This window comes from Cynocephalus volans, chromosome 6 (genome assembly GCF_027409185.1).
Source record: "Cynocephalus volans isolate mCynVol1 chromosome 6, mCynVol1.pri, whole genome shotgun sequence".
Classification (NCBI taxonomy): Eukaryota; Metazoa; Chordata; class Mammalia; order Dermoptera; family Cynocephalidae; genus Cynocephalus; species Cynocephalus volans.
Window position 1 is genome coordinate 96403384 of NC_084465.1, and position 16302 is coordinate 96419685.

General features: G+C 62.7%; 2 protein-coding genes across 6 annotated transcripts; one reads left to right on the forward strand and one right to left on the reverse strand.

Annotated features, from left to right (window-relative positions):
* The first annotated feature begins 4235 nt into the window (after positions 1–4235).
* BAIAP3 (BAI1 associated protein 3) lies at positions 4236–12771 on the forward strand. Of its 5 annotated transcripts, none has more exons than XM_063099669.1 (33): positions 4236–4372; positions 4591–4678; positions 4859–4939; positions 5225–5332; positions 5803–5862; positions 6012–6078; positions 6178–6373; positions 6722–6766; positions 6891–6968; positions 7072–7174; positions 7518–7625; positions 7723–7818; positions 7903–8006; positions 8101–8221; positions 8729–8853; positions 8929–9019; positions 9156–9212; positions 9289–9386; positions 9486–9537; positions 9656–9786; positions 9937–10060; positions 10140–10283; positions 10377–10469; positions 10561–10752; positions 10829–10897; positions 11003–11082; positions 11148–11256; positions 11652–11723; positions 11837–11917; positions 11988–12108; positions 12176–12299; positions 12378–12583; positions 12668–12771. In XM_063099669.1, exons 1-33 carry the CDS (start codon positions 4242–4244, stop codon positions 12769–12771), a joined length of 3459 nt encoding a protein of 1152 aa, XP_062955739.1. In that variant the 5' UTR covers positions 4236–4241. The 5 variants fall into 5 exon arrangements, with proteins under 5 accessions (XP_062955739.1, XP_062955735.1, XP_062955736.1 ...); XM_063099665.1 differs by having other exon boundaries at positions 4242–4372; positions 4591–4711; XM_063099666.1 differs by having other exon boundaries at positions 4242–4372; positions 5294–5332.
* A 903-nt stretch (positions 12772–13674) lies between these two features.
* Positions 13675–16298, reverse strand: TSR3 (TSR3 ribosome maturation factor). Its single transcript, XM_063100559.1, has 6 exons — positions 16123–16298; positions 15805–16024; positions 15211–15404; positions 14490–14666; positions 14291–14354; positions 13675–14015 (listed from the first exon to the last, which is right to left on the reverse strand). The coding sequence occupies exons 1-6, from the start codon at positions 16232–16234 to the stop codon at positions 13844–13846; spliced, it is 939 nt and encodes a 312-aa protein (XP_062956629.1). The 5' UTR covers positions 16235–16298; the 3' UTR covers positions 13675–13843.
* Positions 16299–16302: the final 4 nt, after the last annotated feature.

Sequence of the window (16302 nt, forward strand, 5' to 3'; positions counted from 1 at the left end):
CCCCTCGCCGCGGGTGCCGGCGACCACCCCGTCGCCCCCTGCCCCGGTAGAGGCCGCAGGCGGGGGCGGGACCGAGGACCCGGGAGAGCTCAGCGAGGTTTCTCAGCAGCGCCCCCGCCACGAGCGGGCTGCGCCCCCCAAGCCTTCGGGGAGGAAGACGCCCCCGGCGCTCCCTTGGCCCTCCCGCTCTCCGGCCGGTCCTCGCAGGACCCTCAGGCCACCAGATCCGCTCTCGTGCGAGCCCCGCCCCTCCTTCCCTCCTGGCAGGGCCGCGGGGAATTTCAATCTCCTGCTCCTGCCGGGGTCTTCGCGGGAGGGGGTAAAAAGCTGCACACCCCCTGATCGCCCACCCTCCAACGGAAGAGAGACCCCCATACAACCGGGGGAGGGCGCGAGGCTCCCCCGGGCAGCCCCAGCACCGAAGCACCGAGAAACGGGGGCCGGAGGGAGGGGCGAGAAGCGAGGGAGGGACGTCGCAGCGGGACAGGCGGGGAGGACGCGAGAGGGACGGTCACATCCGCGCGCATCCGTGCTGGCGGCATCCAGCGGGCGCCGTACGCGGGGCTCGGGCTGCACGGAGCTGGAACTGTAAGTGTGGGGGGCCTGGTGGAGGGTCCGAGAGGGGGCCAGGCGGGGGCTGGGCAGGAAAAGGAGGGAAACCCGAACAGGGAAGAAGACCGAGAGCGGGGCGTGGAGCGTCAGCATGCGGGGCAGACATCCTGACACACACACCCAAGTTACCAGGGACCTAATGCTATTAAGAAGCCCCCTCCCCCAACACTCTGGAGGGTTTATTGGGAGACACGCTGGGCCAGGAACTCCCCATCCAGCTTTCCTGCTGTGCTCACCACCCCCAGACTCATCTGCCTTGAGACCACCCGAGCCCCCAAATGGTCCAGCAGATGACTTGAGAGTTCTGGGTTTGAATCCTGGGTGCAAGCTACCCCTGCCCTGGGCTGTGAAGTGGGACAGTGCCATCTCCTTTGCAAAATGTCATTCCACATTCAGCCCAGGCCTGGGGGACAACGAAGAACGAGGCATGGCCCCTGTGCTAGCGTGGCCTTCAGCTCCTTGGCTGGCACTTACTTGGCTCATGGGACAAATGGGAGCTGGCCCTGGTGGCCAGGCATGAGTGGGGACGAGGGCACATCCTGCTCCGTGCTGCCATCCAAGCCCAGGAGAGAGTCACATCTGGGCCCACCAGACAGATGGGGGGTCCCCTGGACCTGGCACACTCCTGTCTATATGAGATGAGGGACCCCCAGGCAGCCACTGCTTTCTGTATTCATCACAGACGAATGACATGGGGGGACAGTGACATGCCCACTGGTGATGGCAGCTCCGGATGAGGTCCCTGGCCTCCATGGCAGGTGGCTCCCAGGTCCCCAAGCTGTTGGGTGCAGTAAGGTTTTCAGCTCCCCAGGCAACCAGGGAGTTTCTGGGGATCCAGAGGGGTTTCTAGACATCCGTGCTGAGACACCACTGTTGCCTCCATCCTAGCAATGGGTGGAGGGAGGGGTTGCAGCTGCAGTTGGTGTCAGGGTGGCCGGCCCAGCTAGACCCCAGGCCTTAGAATGTCCCAGGAGCTTAGCACTTGGACACCAGAGCCAGGGAGACCGCTGCTTGCTGGCTCTCAACCTTGGGCTGGTTCCTAAGCCCAGTGCCTCAGTTTCCTCATCTGAGAAGAGGGGAGCAGAGCAGCACCCCCACTCAGGCTACTCTGAGGATCACAGGTGAGCTGTCCAGTGGAAACGCAGGGAAGGTGCCAGCCCCCCCTCCACCTTGAACATTTTGTTTTCACACATACCCCCCAACCCCTGCAGCTCAGGCTATTTGGCTCCTGCGTCATGTTTGTCTGTGGGACTGCTCCCCCCATAGCCCCTGTCACACGTAGATGCAGCTGGCGGTTGCCCTGGCAACAGCTCAAGCAGCGGCTGCTCTACTGGCTTTGAGGGGCTGCGGGGGGAGCAGCCTCTTCCACTCAGAGAGGGGAAGGGGGTCCTGTGACTCCCGGCCCCTGGAGACCTCACAACTGGCTATTGGGGTGACAGCTTCCAGAAGCACCATGCCCAGCCCACAGAGCCCTTCATCTTTGGGGGAGGCACAGAGAGGTTTGAAAGCGAGGCCTCATTTCTGGCCTCCTGAGTGCTGCCCCTCCTGGGGTGAAGAGCTGCCCACCCTCCTTCTGGTCCTTGGCTCTTGGGTCTGGCAAGATGGAAACCCTCTGAGCCCAGCACCCACTGGGCTGGCCCGGGGACAGGATGAGGCATTGTTGGGTGCTGGCCTGAGCTGGGAGCAGGTAGAGACCAGGGATGGCAACCCTGGACCACCACAGACAGACACAGCAAGGAGCAGGGAACTTGCTCAACAGCGTCTATTTAGAATCCACAGTTGCCAGGTGTGCTGGGGCCCCGCCCTCCCGCTGAGCTTATGTTTCTCATGAGGAGGTTGGCCTCGGATGCTAAACAGAGCCATGCGTGGGGAGTAACCCTTAGCGGTCAGCAGGGCCCCAGGAAGCTGGCCTGGGCATGAAGAGCAGAGGCAGTCTAACCTGGCTCTGCCACCACTAACTTCCCATGAGACCCTGGGCAAGTAGTTGAACCTGCTAAGTCTCCATTTCCTGTTTTGTCAAAAGAAAATGACAGTGTCCCCTGCTATAGCTGATGCACCTGGCCCACCTCCGTAAGTGGAAGAGGAAGGGGAACCCAGACAGCGAGTGCAAAGGCCCTGGGGTGGAATGGGGAGCACCTGTAAACCAGAGCCTGGGGCAGGGGGCCCAAGGGGTGGGCACCATGTGGCAGAGGTGACCTGGCTCTGGGACGGATTTCATCCAGGGAGGGAGGAGCCTCCCTGGGGCTGTGTGCAGGAGGCACGGGGCCAGAGGTTGTTGGGTGACCCAGGGCAGAGGTGGGTGTCTGGGCAGGGTGGTGTGCTAGATGAGGGGGCTTAGGAAGCCACAGTGTCTTAGCTATCACCCTGTCCTTACTCTGGGGGTCTGCAGGGGAAAGTGAGCATGTATGCAGGTGTGATCACGGGCAGGCTGAGCACAGGGAGACTCAGGGAACTCACAGGGAGAGCAGCAAGCCTTCAGGGAGAGTCCCGGGGTTGCCACCCTGGAAAAGAAAGGTGTCCTCCCCTGTATTCAGAGGTGCCCATTGCCAGGGTCCCTGGTTCAGCCCGACCCCTGCCCTACACACGGGTTCTGAATAGGACCACCAGGGCTCTGCCTGGGCCCAGGCTCCATTCCTCAGCAGAGGGCCGCTCTCTGTCCCATCGGTGACCTCTGGGCTGTTCTTCCTGCTCCAGACAGGACGCGGCAGGGTGGCTTGGTTGCCACAGCAACATGAGGATAATTGAAGTGGGATGGACCAGGAGGGAGCGAGCGCTGTGGCCTCCAGTCCCAGGCATGCTCCAGCTGGGCACAGCCCGCTCCATGCTCCCATTTTTGCTGATTGTGGGGAGTAGGCTCTGCTCTGGGGGGCACCACCCACCCTGGGTTTGCTGGCCCGCCTGGGGTTGAGGATTGGGCATTGACCCCTGCCGTGCTTGGTGAGTGCGTGGCCCCCCGCGGTGCATCCTGGCCACATGAGCAGCTGCACGCTCTGCCCCGGGCATGTGGGCTGAGGTCCCAGGCTGCAGGCTCCCCTGCCATTGGGGTCCCACTGTGCCCTTTCCTACCTGTGGTCCTCTAGGATACTGGGACGTCTGGGGTTCTGGCAAATTTCTTTGGCCTCCTGCATAGAGGGCCTGAGTGGGCATGGGGGTTGGGAGAGTTCTCCAACACTTGTTCCTCTCAGCAAACTCCTAGGAAAGACAGATATTTCCTGTCACAGCGTCTGGGGTCCCAGCCCTGGACAGGTGGGGTGTGGGTAGGGAGTGCAGCAGAGCAGGTCCCTTCCTGGTGAAATCCCAGCTGCTCCCAGATGGAGCACCCACTCAGAGCCAGGCACTAGAGGCACTATTGTCACCTTTCACAACAGTCACCACCACGTCCCCAAAGTTACCCTGCAGGGGACACAAAGGCTTAACAGGTCACCCGGCAGGTGTAGTGGCTGGAGTCCACCAGCCCACCTGAATGCCCAGCACAGTCCAGGGTGGTGGGTGGGCTCCTGAGCCTCTGCCTGTCCCTCTTGTCCCCCCCATCCATCCCCCCCACGCCTCTGGTGGCTTCAATGGTGCACAAATGAATGTGTAGTCAACCAAAGGCCGCGGGCCATGCTGTCTGCTGCAGGTCACCCACCATGTCGACCTTGCTGGAGATCAAGAGCAGTGTGCTCAGGCAGGTGCAGGTGTGCCCGTCCTTCCTCCGCAGGACCGAGCAGGAGCCGGGGAGCACCAGCGCCGACCCGCAGGAGCCCACCACGGGGGCCTGGTGGGTGCACCTGGCCTCCCTTTCCTGGCCAGACTTCCCACACCGCTGCCCTGGCACCTGCCCACCTGGGCAGGAAGTGGGGGGTCTGAACTCACACTGCTGCCACACTCCAGATGTGTGGAGGTCTGGGCAGATGGGCCCCTTGCGTTGTGCAGCTGGTCCCGAGCTGGGGCCAGCATGTCCTGTGAGCCAAGAGCCAACCTGGGCCTTTCTCCCAGGAAACCTGGCGATGGCGTGGAGTTCTTTGCCCAGATGCGCCTCATCCTGAAGAAGGGGGAAGGCAGACAGGGCCTGCCGAGCCCCGAGGTGAGCACCCCTCCCCCAGGGCCCAGGCGCCAGGCACCCATTAGCCCATCCACACCTGCCTCCACCCCCCTCCTTCCTCCCTGGAGCACCCCCTGTCCAGCCAGCCTCAGGATCCTGGGGGGCAGCCACATGCTAAGGCCCTGCCCACCCCTGAGACCCTCACCCTGGTGCCCCTCACAGGTCCTCTTGCGCAGTGATTCACCAGCCCCCGCTGAGCCCGTGGACCCCAACCGCGGCCTGAGAGCCCTGACCCAGGAAGAGGTAATGGGGTGTCCAGTCCCAGGGAGAAGCTGGAACTACTACTCTCAGCCATTTATGAGCACCTCTGCATGTGGGTTCAGGGTCCAGTGACAGGTGCACTGCAAAGGTGGGTGGGATGGGTGAGTGAGGAGTGGAGGATCCCCTAGTGGAGGGCCCAGCAGGTGCAAAGGCACCAAGGCAGAGACTGGGCTCGACCAGTGGGAGGAACTCAGGGAGTGGACAGGAGGAGCCTGGGACCCACCCTGTGACTGGGGCTCAGGGCCTACTCCCCACCCCCACCCACAGGTGGACATGCTCTATGAGGAGGCCTTGTACACCGTCATCTACCGTGCAGGGACCATGGGCCCTGACCAGGTGGACGACGAGGATGCCCTACTGGGCTACCTACAGCAGGTGAGCCCCATCAGCTCTGTCCACCTGCAGGCCTGGCCCCAGCCCGCTTGACCTACCCCACTTTGGGGAGAACTGAGACCACTTCCCACCCTAACCTCCTCCCCCCACTGCTGACATCACCATCAACAGAACAACACACAGAATTGCCCCCATGCACCCACGACAACAGATGGCAACACATGTAAGCACACATATGTGCACAGGCAGACACAGGCTGACAGACGTACCAGAAGGACAGCAAGATGGGCAGACACGTGGAGACACACAAAGAGGATTAGAAAGGACAGAAGGATGGACTCTCCCAGAAAAATGGACAGACACACACTTTCCCTCTCCACCTGCATGTGCTCTGAGCTCCCCACGCCCCTGTGCCCCCATAAAACGAGGTCAGGCATTCCTGACTGGAGCCACACCGAGGCCCCCCAGGACAGCAGGCAGCCTCAGCCCTTCCACCTGCCCTCCTTCCGCAGGCGTTCGGCACCAGCCCAGAGGAGCACTCCAGGGCCGTCAAGTGTGTGAAGCGAGCCAAGGTAAGGCTACCAGCCAGGGGCCAAGCATCGACCTGCTGCAGTGCCCGTGTGCCAGGGCCCAGCATAGGGCCCTGTCATGCCCATGCTGAGCAGGTGTCCAAAGGGGCAGCTCAGCCCCGAGAAGCCCCCTAGCATCCCTCTGTCTGCAGGCCCCCACGTATGCCCTGAAGGTCTCCGTCATGCGTGCCAAGAACCTTCTGGCTAAAGACCCCAATGGTGAGCGGGCACCCGGTGGACCCCTGTCACGCCCGGGCCTGGCGGCCCTGGAGGGTGGAGGGCGTGGGCTCAGGCACTGAGTCACCTGCTGCATTCCAGGCTACAGTGACCCGTACTGCATGCTGGGTATCCTGCCAGCCTCGGGCGCCCCGCGGGAGCCTGGCGAGCAGAAGGACCAGCGCTTCAGCTTCCGCAGGGGTGGCAAGCGCAGTGGCCCACTGCTGGCCAAGTGTATCCAGGTCACTGAGGTCAAGAGCAGCACCCTGAACCCCGTCTGGAAGGAGCACTTCCTCTTGTAAGCCCTTCCCCAGCTGCGTGGCCGAGTGGCAGGGGGGTTGGAGGGGCACTGCCTGTGGTGCCAGAGCTGGGGCTGCCCAGAGGGTGACACAGCTATTCCTGGTCTCATTGCCTGCCCCGGGGAACTTTGAAGGGGCTGATCGTAGGCCCACTTTCCAGAGGAGGAAACTGAGGTCCAGAGAGGGGCGTCATGCCCCTGTGGCCACACAACTGGTGGCAAGTGGCAGAGTCAGGATTTGAACCCAGGCAGCCTGTCTGTAAAGCTGGAGCTGGGCGCCCCCTCCCTGTTGCTGCTGAAAGTCTCCCTTGCTTAGGCCACTCCCAAGCATCTGTGTTCTCCTTGTAGTGAGATCGAGGATGTCAGCACAGACCAGCTGCACCTGGACATCTGGTACAGGCCCCTGTGCCCCGCAGGGCAGGGGGAGTGGGTGCCTCTGGTCTAGGGGGGAGCAGGGAGGACTCGGGGCCAGGCTGAGGCTCCAGACAAGCCAGGCCCTCCCCACCCACCCACCCAGGGACCACGACGATGACGTTTCCCTGGTAGAGGCGTGCAGGAAACTGAATGAAGTCATTGGCCTGAAGGGCATGAGCAGGTACTGTGGGTGGGAGGGACACTTGTGTCCCCAGACCTCAGGGGCACTGCATGCAGTGGATCTCCAGGGACCATCAGCGTGATGCCCACCCTGCTGTGTCTAGGTACTTCAAACAGATTGTGAAGTCAGCCCGTGCAAATGGGACAGCAGGGCACAACGAGGACCACACTGATGACTTCCTGGGGTGCCTGAACATACCTCTCCGGGTGAGCGGGCACGGGGAGGGATGGGGGTGGTTACGTTTAGGGGACACCTGCGGTGCCCTCAGGCATTGGGGGGGTGCCCTGAACTTCCTGAGATATTTCCAGTGGCTACTCTTCTGATCCCCCCAAGAGCCTCCCAACCCTCCTTGGGCTTCAGGGGCCACCCCCAGAGGCAGGGAGAGGGACTGCCTCAAACGTTCTGTTGGGTTTGGGCACCCGCTGAGCTCACCCATGTCCTCATGAGATGGGAAGCTGAGGCCGTACGTTCTCCCCAGGGTCGCACAGAGTCTGGCTGGGAGGGAGGAGGGGGGAGGAGTCTCGGGTCTGACCCTCCTGCCGCCCCCAGGAGGTGCCCGTGGCTGGCGTCGACCGCTGGTTCAAGCTGGAACCGCGTTCCAGCGCCTCCCGCGTGCAGGGAGACTGCCACTTGGTCCTCAAGCTCATCACCACGCAGGTGGGAGTGGCCCTCCAGCTGATCTACACGCAGGTGGGGGAGCGGTGGTGCGCAGGGGTCGGGCAGGGCCGGTGACTGCGCGGGCTCTGCGTTCCAGAGGGACACGGCCATGAGCCAGCGCGGGCGATCCGGATTTCTGTCCCACCTGCTGCTGCTGAGCCACCTGCTGCGCTTCGAGCACCGAGCGGAGGAGGTAGCACGCGCCCGCAGGAGCCCCAGGGCCCTGAGCGGGGATGGGGGTCTCCCGCCCCCGCCCACGCCCGGCCTCCTCCCGCAGCCTGACTCGAGCAGCTGGCGCGGCGAGTTCAGCGCCCCGGCCGCCACAGTCCTCTGCCTGCACGGGGCCCAGAGCAACCTGTCGCCGCTGCAGCTGGCGGTTCTGTGAGTGAGCGGGGCCGACCGAGGGGCGGGGCTTGTTGGGGGAGGTCGCTGTGCGGGGGCGTGGCCAGATGCCGCCCCACCCCGGCCCCTGCAGGCACTGGCAGGTCAGCAGCCGTCACCATCAGACCCGTACGCTGGACTACGGCTACCTGCTGGGGCTGCTGGAGGACATGCAGGCGCACTGGGAGGAGGCGGCCTCGCTGCCGCAGGAGCAGGTGGGCGTGGCGCTGGCCTGCCTGCTGGGGGTGCAGGGTGTGCTGGGGACCAGGCCTGTTCCGCGCTAGGCAGTGAGGGGCAGAGTCCTGCCCTCATGGGGGTGAAGATAAACGGACAGAGCCTCACGATGTAGAAGAGCGCAAGTACTGTGTTGTGAGGAGAGGGTGGCATGTGTTGGAGCAACTTCTGGAGAGCAGCGGGTGGGGAAAGCCATAGAAGTGGTGACAGTCCGTAACAGGAGGAAGCTGGCAGTTATAGGGTGGGGCAGAGAAAGCAGCTGGTGTAAAGGACCTGAGGCTCCTCTGGGCAGTGAGCAGAGAGTCGCGAAAACAGACTGGTGCAGGACAGCATGGGAAAGTTGCGAGGGGTCAGAGGCCGACAGAGGGTGTTCCTCCAGGCAGAGCCTGGCAGACAGGGCTGGCCACACAGTAGGGAGGATGCTGCTGGGGCCAAGGCAGGATGGTGGGGCTGCTGGTGGTGGCACTCTGAAGGGTCCTGTCCCCCAGGAGGAAAGCCTGGCTGACAGCTTCTCCGCCTTCTCTGAGTTCGGGTTGTGTCTGCTGCACCAGCTCCGAGACTACTTCCCTGCCTCCAACAGCACAGCCGTCTACCGCTTGGAGCTGCTGCTGAGGTTGTTCAGCTGCCACGTGTGGGGGGCGTGGGGCTGGCTGGGGCAGTCCCCACTCAGCTGGCTGCCCTCACCCAGGTGTCTCAGCAAGCTGAAGCTCTTCCAGCCCTCCTTTGAGATCTGCCCCTTCCAGTCAGAGCTGAACATGGACATTGCTGCCACCCTGAAGGTGTGTTTGGGCCTGGGCCAACCACTTGGCCCCTGCCCTCCCCTGCCCGGCTGGGACCCTGAGTACCACAGTCCCTGGCCCTGTCCGTTCCTCTTCCCAACAACCCACCATGCTTCCCCGGTGGTTTCCATTGCAGAGAGGCAACCGCGAGTGGTATGAAAGACTGTTGGATGCCAAGAGCCCTCGAGAGCAGGTGCAGTTCAGGGAGGGCTTGGCCGCATCTGGTGTGGGCAGGCTGAGAGCACGGTACCAGCCAGGCTTCTTTGCAGCCAGGGCCACAGCGCCTCGCCGGGCTTGTTGAGCTGGCAGATGCCGTCTACGACGACCTGCAGTCCTGCTACAGCATCTACGCCAGCCTCTTCCACAGGTGGGCCCAGCACCTCAGTGCTGACACCAGGCCAGGGGCAGGTGGGGGCCGGCAGGGCCTGCTGGTGGGGAGCAGGTGGCTGAGGTGTGTCCTTTGCAGCATCCTCAAGGTGGACTTCTTCACTCTTACCTTCCGGCAGCTGGAGCGTCTGGTGAGGAGGGTCACCGATCCTGGGTGTCTTCCAGGCATGGGGGAGCAGGAAGAGGCCCCCTGGCTAGGAGGGGCTGGGTTTCTTTGTTGCGGTGGGTTGATCCTGTCCTCTTGGGCAGGTGGCCGAGGAGGCCTGGGTGCTGACAGAGGAGCTGAGCCCCAAGATGACCCTGGAGGTGGCCTCAAGGCTCTTTGAGCTCTACCTGACCCTGGCAGACACTCAGCGCTTCTGGAGCAGCATCCCCGGCCGGTGTGCACTCCCCCCGAGATAGGCTCTGGGATGGGAGACCCCAGGCCCTGTGAGAGAGGCTCTCCCTGTGCCCCTGTGGCTGTGAACTCGGAGCACACTAGGTTAAGGTGTCTGAGTTGGGGACTAGCTTTGACTGGTCTCCCACTGCAGGGACAGCCGCTCCCTGGCCCTGGCTGGCATTCATGTCCCATTCCTGCCCGCCGTGAAGCTCTGGCTGCAGGTGCTGCGGGACCAGGCCAAGTGGCGGCTTCAGGGAGCCGTGGATGTGGACACAGTAAGTGCATGCCCAGACCTGAGGACACTGGGGTGTCTCCAGGGCCCCCATCAACCCTGATCTCTTTCTGCCTTCCCAGCTGGAGCCCATGGATGCCTCTTCCAAGCACAGCAGCTCTGCAGTCACTGCTGGTCTTTGCTTTAGCCACATCCAGGAGCTCTGGGTCCGCCTGGCATGGCCCGATCCCACTCAGGCCCAGGTGCTGGGCATCCAGCTCAGTCAGGTGTGTGGGCTCCAGGGGGTGAGGGGAATAGGCCAGGAGGAGATGGGGCCAGGGAGGGGTCCACAGCTCCCCAGCACCCGTCTGCCACCTCAGGACGTGTGTGAGGCCACTCTCTTCTACACCGAGCTGCTGCGGAAGAAGGTGGATGCTCAGTCCGGAGCAGCGGGAGAGGCAGTGAGCGAGCCAGTGAGTGGCTGGTGGGGCGGGTGGGGTGGGCAGGAGGCAGGCCACCACAGGAACCCAGACCCACGCACCTCTGGCCACACCCTCCCCCCAGCTCTGTGTGGTCCTCAATGATGTGGAGCTGGTGCACAAGGCTGCTGAGCAGGCGCTGAGGGGCCTGGCGTGGCCGGAGGGGGCATCAGGGTTGGAGGGGGTGCTTCCCCGTCCCCTACTCAGCTGCTTGCAGACCCTGGATGAGGACCTGCAGAGGGAGGCCCGCACGGTGACAGCGCACCTGACCTCCAGGGTAGGCAGGGGGGCCTGGGCATGGGGGCTGCCCCTGGTGCCCCCAACACCTTGCTGAGCACTGCCCCTTCCCTCAGATGGTGGGCGACATCAGGAAGTACATGCAGCACATCAGCCTCTCTCCTGACTCCATTCAGAACGATGAGGTGAGCCTGAGACAGGGTGGGAGCAGAGTAGGGAGAGTGTGTGTATACGTTGGGGGTGGGGCGGGGGTCCAAGTGCAGGCCAGCCCTGTGGACCCCTGCCCACAGGCCATGGCCCCACTCATGAAGTACCTGGATGAGAAGCTGACCCTGCTGAATGTCTCCCTGGTGAAAGAGAACCTCAGCAGGTACTGGTGGGACAGGGTGGGAGGGAGGCAGCCCAGGCTCGGTTACTGACACTGCGTCCCCGCAGAGTGCTGGAAGCCCTGTGGGAGCTGCTCCTGCAAGCTATCCTGCAGGCACTGGGCACAAACCGCGACGTCTCCGCTGACTTCTATGGCCGCTTCCACTTCACGTTGGAGGTAGGCTGTGTGCAGGAGCTCTCTCTGCTGGAACTCCCCCGCCTTCTCCCCACAGGCCCCCAGCAACCAGGCTGCCCTTACCCCTCCTTCGCTTTGTCCCCACCAGCCCCTTACCAGGATCCCAGCCTCCTCTGCCTGGACAGCCGCTCCTCCAGGGCCCTTCCTCCCTATCAGCAGCAGCCTCTGGGCCGCCTGTTAGGCTGGCTGGCTGGCCTTGGGTGCTGGCATTTCCCCAGGCCTCCCAGGGGCTTCTGCTGTGCCCAGGTGTGAGAAGTGGCTCTGCTCCGAGCTCCTGAGACCCTGGTGCTGCTCGTACTCCCTGGAACTTTGGGTCTCCATCTGTCCCCAGCACACGCTGGGTCTCCTGACATCTCTCCCTTCTTTCCCTGTCCCAGGCCCTGGTCAACTTTTTTCATGCTGAGGGCCAGGGCCTGCCCCTGGAGAGCCTAAGGGATGGAAGCTACAAGGTGAGGACTGGCCCTTCTGCAGGGGGTGACACAGGAATCCGAGTTCAACCTGCTGCCCTGCACCAGCCCAAGTCGTGTGACCTGGCACCCTCTCCCAACACCCTCCCCTGCAGAGGCTGGAGGAGGAGCTGCGGCTGCATAAATGCTCCACCCGTGAGTGCATCGAGCAGTTCTACTTGGACAAGCTCAAGCAGGTAGGGCGGCCTACAGTGGACATGCAGCTCTATTCTGGGAGCCTCTGCCCACTCACTGGTCTTTCTGCAGAGATCCCTGGAGCAGAATCGGTTTGGGCGCCTGAGCATCCGCTGTCACTATGAGGTGGCTGAGCAGCGGCTGGCTGTAGAGGTGCTACACGCCGCTGACCTGCTCCCCCTGGATGCCAACGGTGAGGTGTGGTGGTGGGGACAGGTGGGGCCAGTGGGTCAGGCTGGCTCATGGCTGTGTGCCCCCAGGCCTGAGTGACCCCTTTGTGATTGTGGAGCTGGGCCCACCGCACCTCTTCCCACTGGTCCGCAGCCAGAGAACCCAGGTCAAGGCCCGGACGCTGCACCCCGTGTATGATGAGCTCTTCTACTTGTGAGTGCCCACGCATCCCTGAGACCCAGGCCCCATGCTGGCACAGTAGGGCTCCAGGTGACTGCCCTCCACCTGCAGCTCCGTGCCCGTAGAGGCGTGCCGCCGCCGTGGAGCCTGCGTGCTGTTCACGGTCATGGACCACGACTGGCTGTCCACCAACGACTTTGCTGGGGAGGCGGCCCTTGGCCTGGGTGGTGTCAGCGGCGTCACACAGCCTCAGATGGTAGGGGGCGCAAGGGCTGGGCAGCCTGTCACCCTGCACCTGCGCAGGCCTAGAGCCCAGGGTGAGTGATCACTGGGTGGCAGTAGGGGCCGAGGGGTGGCCAGGCCTGGTGTTGGCTACCACATACCCACCTGCCCACCTGCAGTGAGGTCTGCGCTGCGGATGCTGGAAGGCCGCACCAGCAGGGAGGCGCAGGAGTTCGTCAAGAAACTCAAGGAGCTGGAGAAGTGCATGGAAGCAGACCCCTGAGCCGCCCCTGCTGCTGCCAGGCCCTCCCCCAAGTTCCCTGCAGCCAGGGCTCTTGGTGCCTCCTCTCTTGCTGTGACATGTTTGCTGTGACTTCAGTCCACTCTGGTGGTGCCCTTTGGTGTATGCTACGAACAAATTACACCCCAGCAAGCCCCACCCTCACCCTGAATCTGGGCAGCCGATGCAGCAGGACCTGGCCAGCAGCTGTTCCCTTGCACACAGAGCAGACTAGAGTGGGCATGGCGACCAGGTGGGCTTCTCCACCTTGGGCTCCATAGCGGGTCTCGGTGGCAGCTTTGCTCCCCAGGGGACATTAGGCAACAACTGGACACACTTTTGGTAGTCACAACTGAAAAGCGAAGGGGGTGCTGCTGGTACCAGTGGGTGGAGGACAGGGCTGCTGCCCAACATCCCACAGGAACCAGACAGCACCCAATAAAAAAGTCTATTCCCAAATGTCAAGTGCCATGCTGGAGAGCCCATATTAAGAAAACTACTCCCTCTCTCTCCTGGGGGAGGGCAAGTCCTCGCCAGGCCGAGAGGCAAGAGGGCCTGGGGTTAAGTAGTTGAGGGCCCCAGGGGGCAGTGAAGGTGCAGGTGCTGCTGTGTCAGCACCCCTCTCCTGGTACTGGAGTCCTCCCCATCAGCAGGGACGCAGAGGAGGTTTGCTGAGTCGCACAGGTCTCCAGTCCCCACCTGGCTCCTGGGGCCACTCTGTGAAGCCCAGGACATCACCCACGGCTGGTGGTCAGTGTACAGGGCTCCACGCCAACTGGTCGGCTGTCCTTTCCATACATGTATGTGACCGCACAAGACTTACTCCACACCCAGACCCTTCCAAGCAGGGTCTGCTTTACCAGAGGCCAGGCCGCAGGCTGAGTGTGAAGGAAGAGACCAAACTACTCCTTGTCCTGCAGTTTCATTGAGAGAGCTCCAAGGCAGGACGCAGGGCAAGGCTGCCAGAAGCACTGGACAGAACCCGGAGGGTCCAGGCCTACCTGTGTCCCCATGTGTGTCACTACTATCTCTAGATGTCATTACCCAGCCTCAAAAATACATATGTCTGCGACCTTCAGTCTCTCTGCCGTTTCTTGATTCCTTTCCAGACCCTAGCTGGGGCCCTGGCCGCAGCCCCTTCCTCCAGGGTCTCTTCCTCCTCGGGGCAGCTGCTGCTGTCTCCATCATCCTCAGCATCAGGCCCTTGCTCTTCAGAGTCGTTGCTGTCATCAGCATCTGTGGGCAGCCTGGAAGGGAGGGGCGTGTTTCCTAAACGTGTGGTTCCCAAGCAGCCCAAGGCAACCTTCCCCACTGCACTCACCCATGACTGCCCCAACCCAAGAACACATTCCTCTTATTCCTTGTGCTCTTTAAACCAAACACCCTCTGGCAGGACATCCACTTTACACTGTCCAGTCAGAAAACAATCGAGGTGTTGCTTAGGACTCCATCCCCCTGCACAGTGGTTAAAGGAGAGCCCTGGGTTGGATCTCTCACCAAACTGGGAAGACCAGGGACCTACCGGGTGCTGGCCATGGGCCTGTTGGGGTTTGCAAACTCTCGCCCTGAATCCACATCAAAGGGGTCTGAACAGAAGAGGAAAGGAGAGAAGGTGACCTCTAAGTGAGCACAGAGCAGAATCAATTCCCCCAACCCCCAGGCTCCTCAAAAGGAGGCGGCAGGCCTGGAGGGTCTCAGCTCCCATCTGTATCAGGCCTCACCGATTTCCTCCTCCTTGGGGCTCTCCTTGGTGCTCATCAGGAACTCCTGCTCGGCCTGCAGCACCTCCTCCGGGCCACCGCACGCAGAATACTTGTCTAGGAGCTGGCGGTTCAGGTCCAGGAAGCCCTTGCCCCACTTAAACTTCCGCAGCAAAATAATAGCAAGGTCTGAAAAGCCTGATGGTTGCAGGAACCAGAAAACACAAAGATGTTGACAATCCCTCTGTGCATCCTGATCACCCTGGCTGCTGGGTGGTGGTCCTGTCCCAGTTAACTGAGAGGTCCCCACCAAACACCAACTTACAGTCCTGACAACCCACACCCACCCCCGGCCTCTGTCTCCCTCCCTACAACACCCACCTCCACAGTCCACTAAGTTCTTTTGCTGAGAAACACAAACATTCCCGTCACAACTGTCTCCATATCTCCTGGGTCTCCATCTGGACCTCTCTTTGGACCATAAATTCTTTGAGAATAAGTTGAGGAGGATGAGGAGGATCCTCAGGCTGGACCCACACACCAGCCCTCATAGGGCAGCCATCCCATTCTGCCTCCACCTCGACTCCACAAGCAAAGGCTGAAAGCGGGAATTAGAACTGAAACCCTGTCTGTCTTGACCACCTCCCTGTACACTCCTTGCTATCCTCCTGGGGTCTGCCGGCAGGAAACACAATGTTGGGAGTGGACCTAGGCCACCAGACCTCCAGGCCCTGGAATTCACCTATGATGCAGAAGGTGGCCGCAAAAGCTTCCACGCAGGAAAGTTTGCAAGGCCGGCCATAGTTCACAGGGTTGGCGGCCACCAGGTAGGGCAGCAAACGCAAGTGGCTCCCTCGCATCTTCCCAAATGGCGTCTCGTCCAGTCTGGCCCAGGAGCAGTCGATGACAGCGACCCCACACTGTGCCACCAGCTGTCTGCCAGGAAAAGCGTAGGGTAGCTTCCGGGGACCGGCACCACCTTGGTGATGGCCCCAAAGTGACGTGTGTCCCTGGAGACTGGTCTCGCCGAGGACACAGACATCACTCCCCTATCTCCAAACACCCCAAAGGGCCCTAACGGCAAGCTTTCAAGGAGGCGGCTACCCCCGTACCTGGAGTACGCTCACTTATCCCACCCAACAGGCGCCTGTCCTGGGCCTTCCTGTATCCTAGGCTCTGCAGCGGGGACAGGCTAGACAGACGCGTGCCCTGCCCCGTGGAGGGTCTGTGTACGTGAGCATGGTACACAAGTCCGAATAGGGGAGCCCAGAAAGGAAGGATGCGCGGGAGATAGGGCAGGCGCCGCGCCCTCCCCAGCCTCACAGCCCACGCCTACCTGTCTGCGGGCGACACGTACTGTGCGCCCACGGGGCTGAGCACCAGGCCTCCGAACCTGCAGCCCAGGCGCAGGCGGCGCACCAGGCCCAGGCGGGCCAGCTTGCGGCCGGTGCAGCGCCGGGGGTCGCAGTGGCCCAGCTCCCACATAGCCAGCGCGCAGGGCAGCGCGGCCGGGCCGGGGCCGCGCTCGTCCTCGGTCGCCTCCGGTTCCACGGACGCTGCCCCGAGAGAGAGAAGGACAGCGGGACTCAGCGCGGGCTCCACTGGCCCCGACCCCGACGCCGACCCCGACCCGCCGCCGCGTCCCCACACTCACCGCGCAGCGCGGCGCCGACCTCCTCGACGAAAGCCTCCAGGGAGCGGCCCGAGGGGCGCCGAGCGCGGCCGCCTTCTGCCTTCGGCCCGCGCACTGCCCTCCTGCGACCCATGGTAACCGGGTCTTCAGGGCGCGCCCCTCAGCCGGCGGCCCGAAGTGCGCGAGCGCCCGCGCAAGCGC

Bases quoted from the DNA above. Each gene is read 5' to 3' on its own strand.
- BAIAP3 (XM_063099665.1), top strand. From the start codon at position 4,242: ATGTCGACCTTGCTGGAGATCAAGAGCAGTGTGCTCAGGCAGGTGCAG. The intron at 4,373-4,590 runs GTGGGTGCACCT...CCTTTCTCCCAG, and splicing joins GAGCCCACCACGGGGGCCTG to GAAACCTGGCGATGGCGTGG. The intron at 11,918-11,987 runs GTAGGGCGGCCT...GTCTTTCTGCAG, and splicing joins ACTTGGACAAGCTCAAGCAG to AGATCCCTGGAGCAGAATCG.
- TSR3 (XM_063100559.1), bottom strand. From the start codon at position 16,234: ATGGGTCGCAGGAGGGCAGTGCGCGGGCCGAAGGCAGAAGGCGGCCGC. The intron at 14,355-14,489 runs GTGAGGCCTGAT...TCTTCTGTTCAG, and splicing joins CCCCAAGGAGGAGGAAATCG to ACCCCTTTGATGTGGATTCA. The intron at 14,016-14,290 runs GTAGGTCCCTGG...CCTCCCTTCCAG, and splicing joins AGGCCCATGGCCAGCACCCG to GCTGCCCACAGATGCTGATG.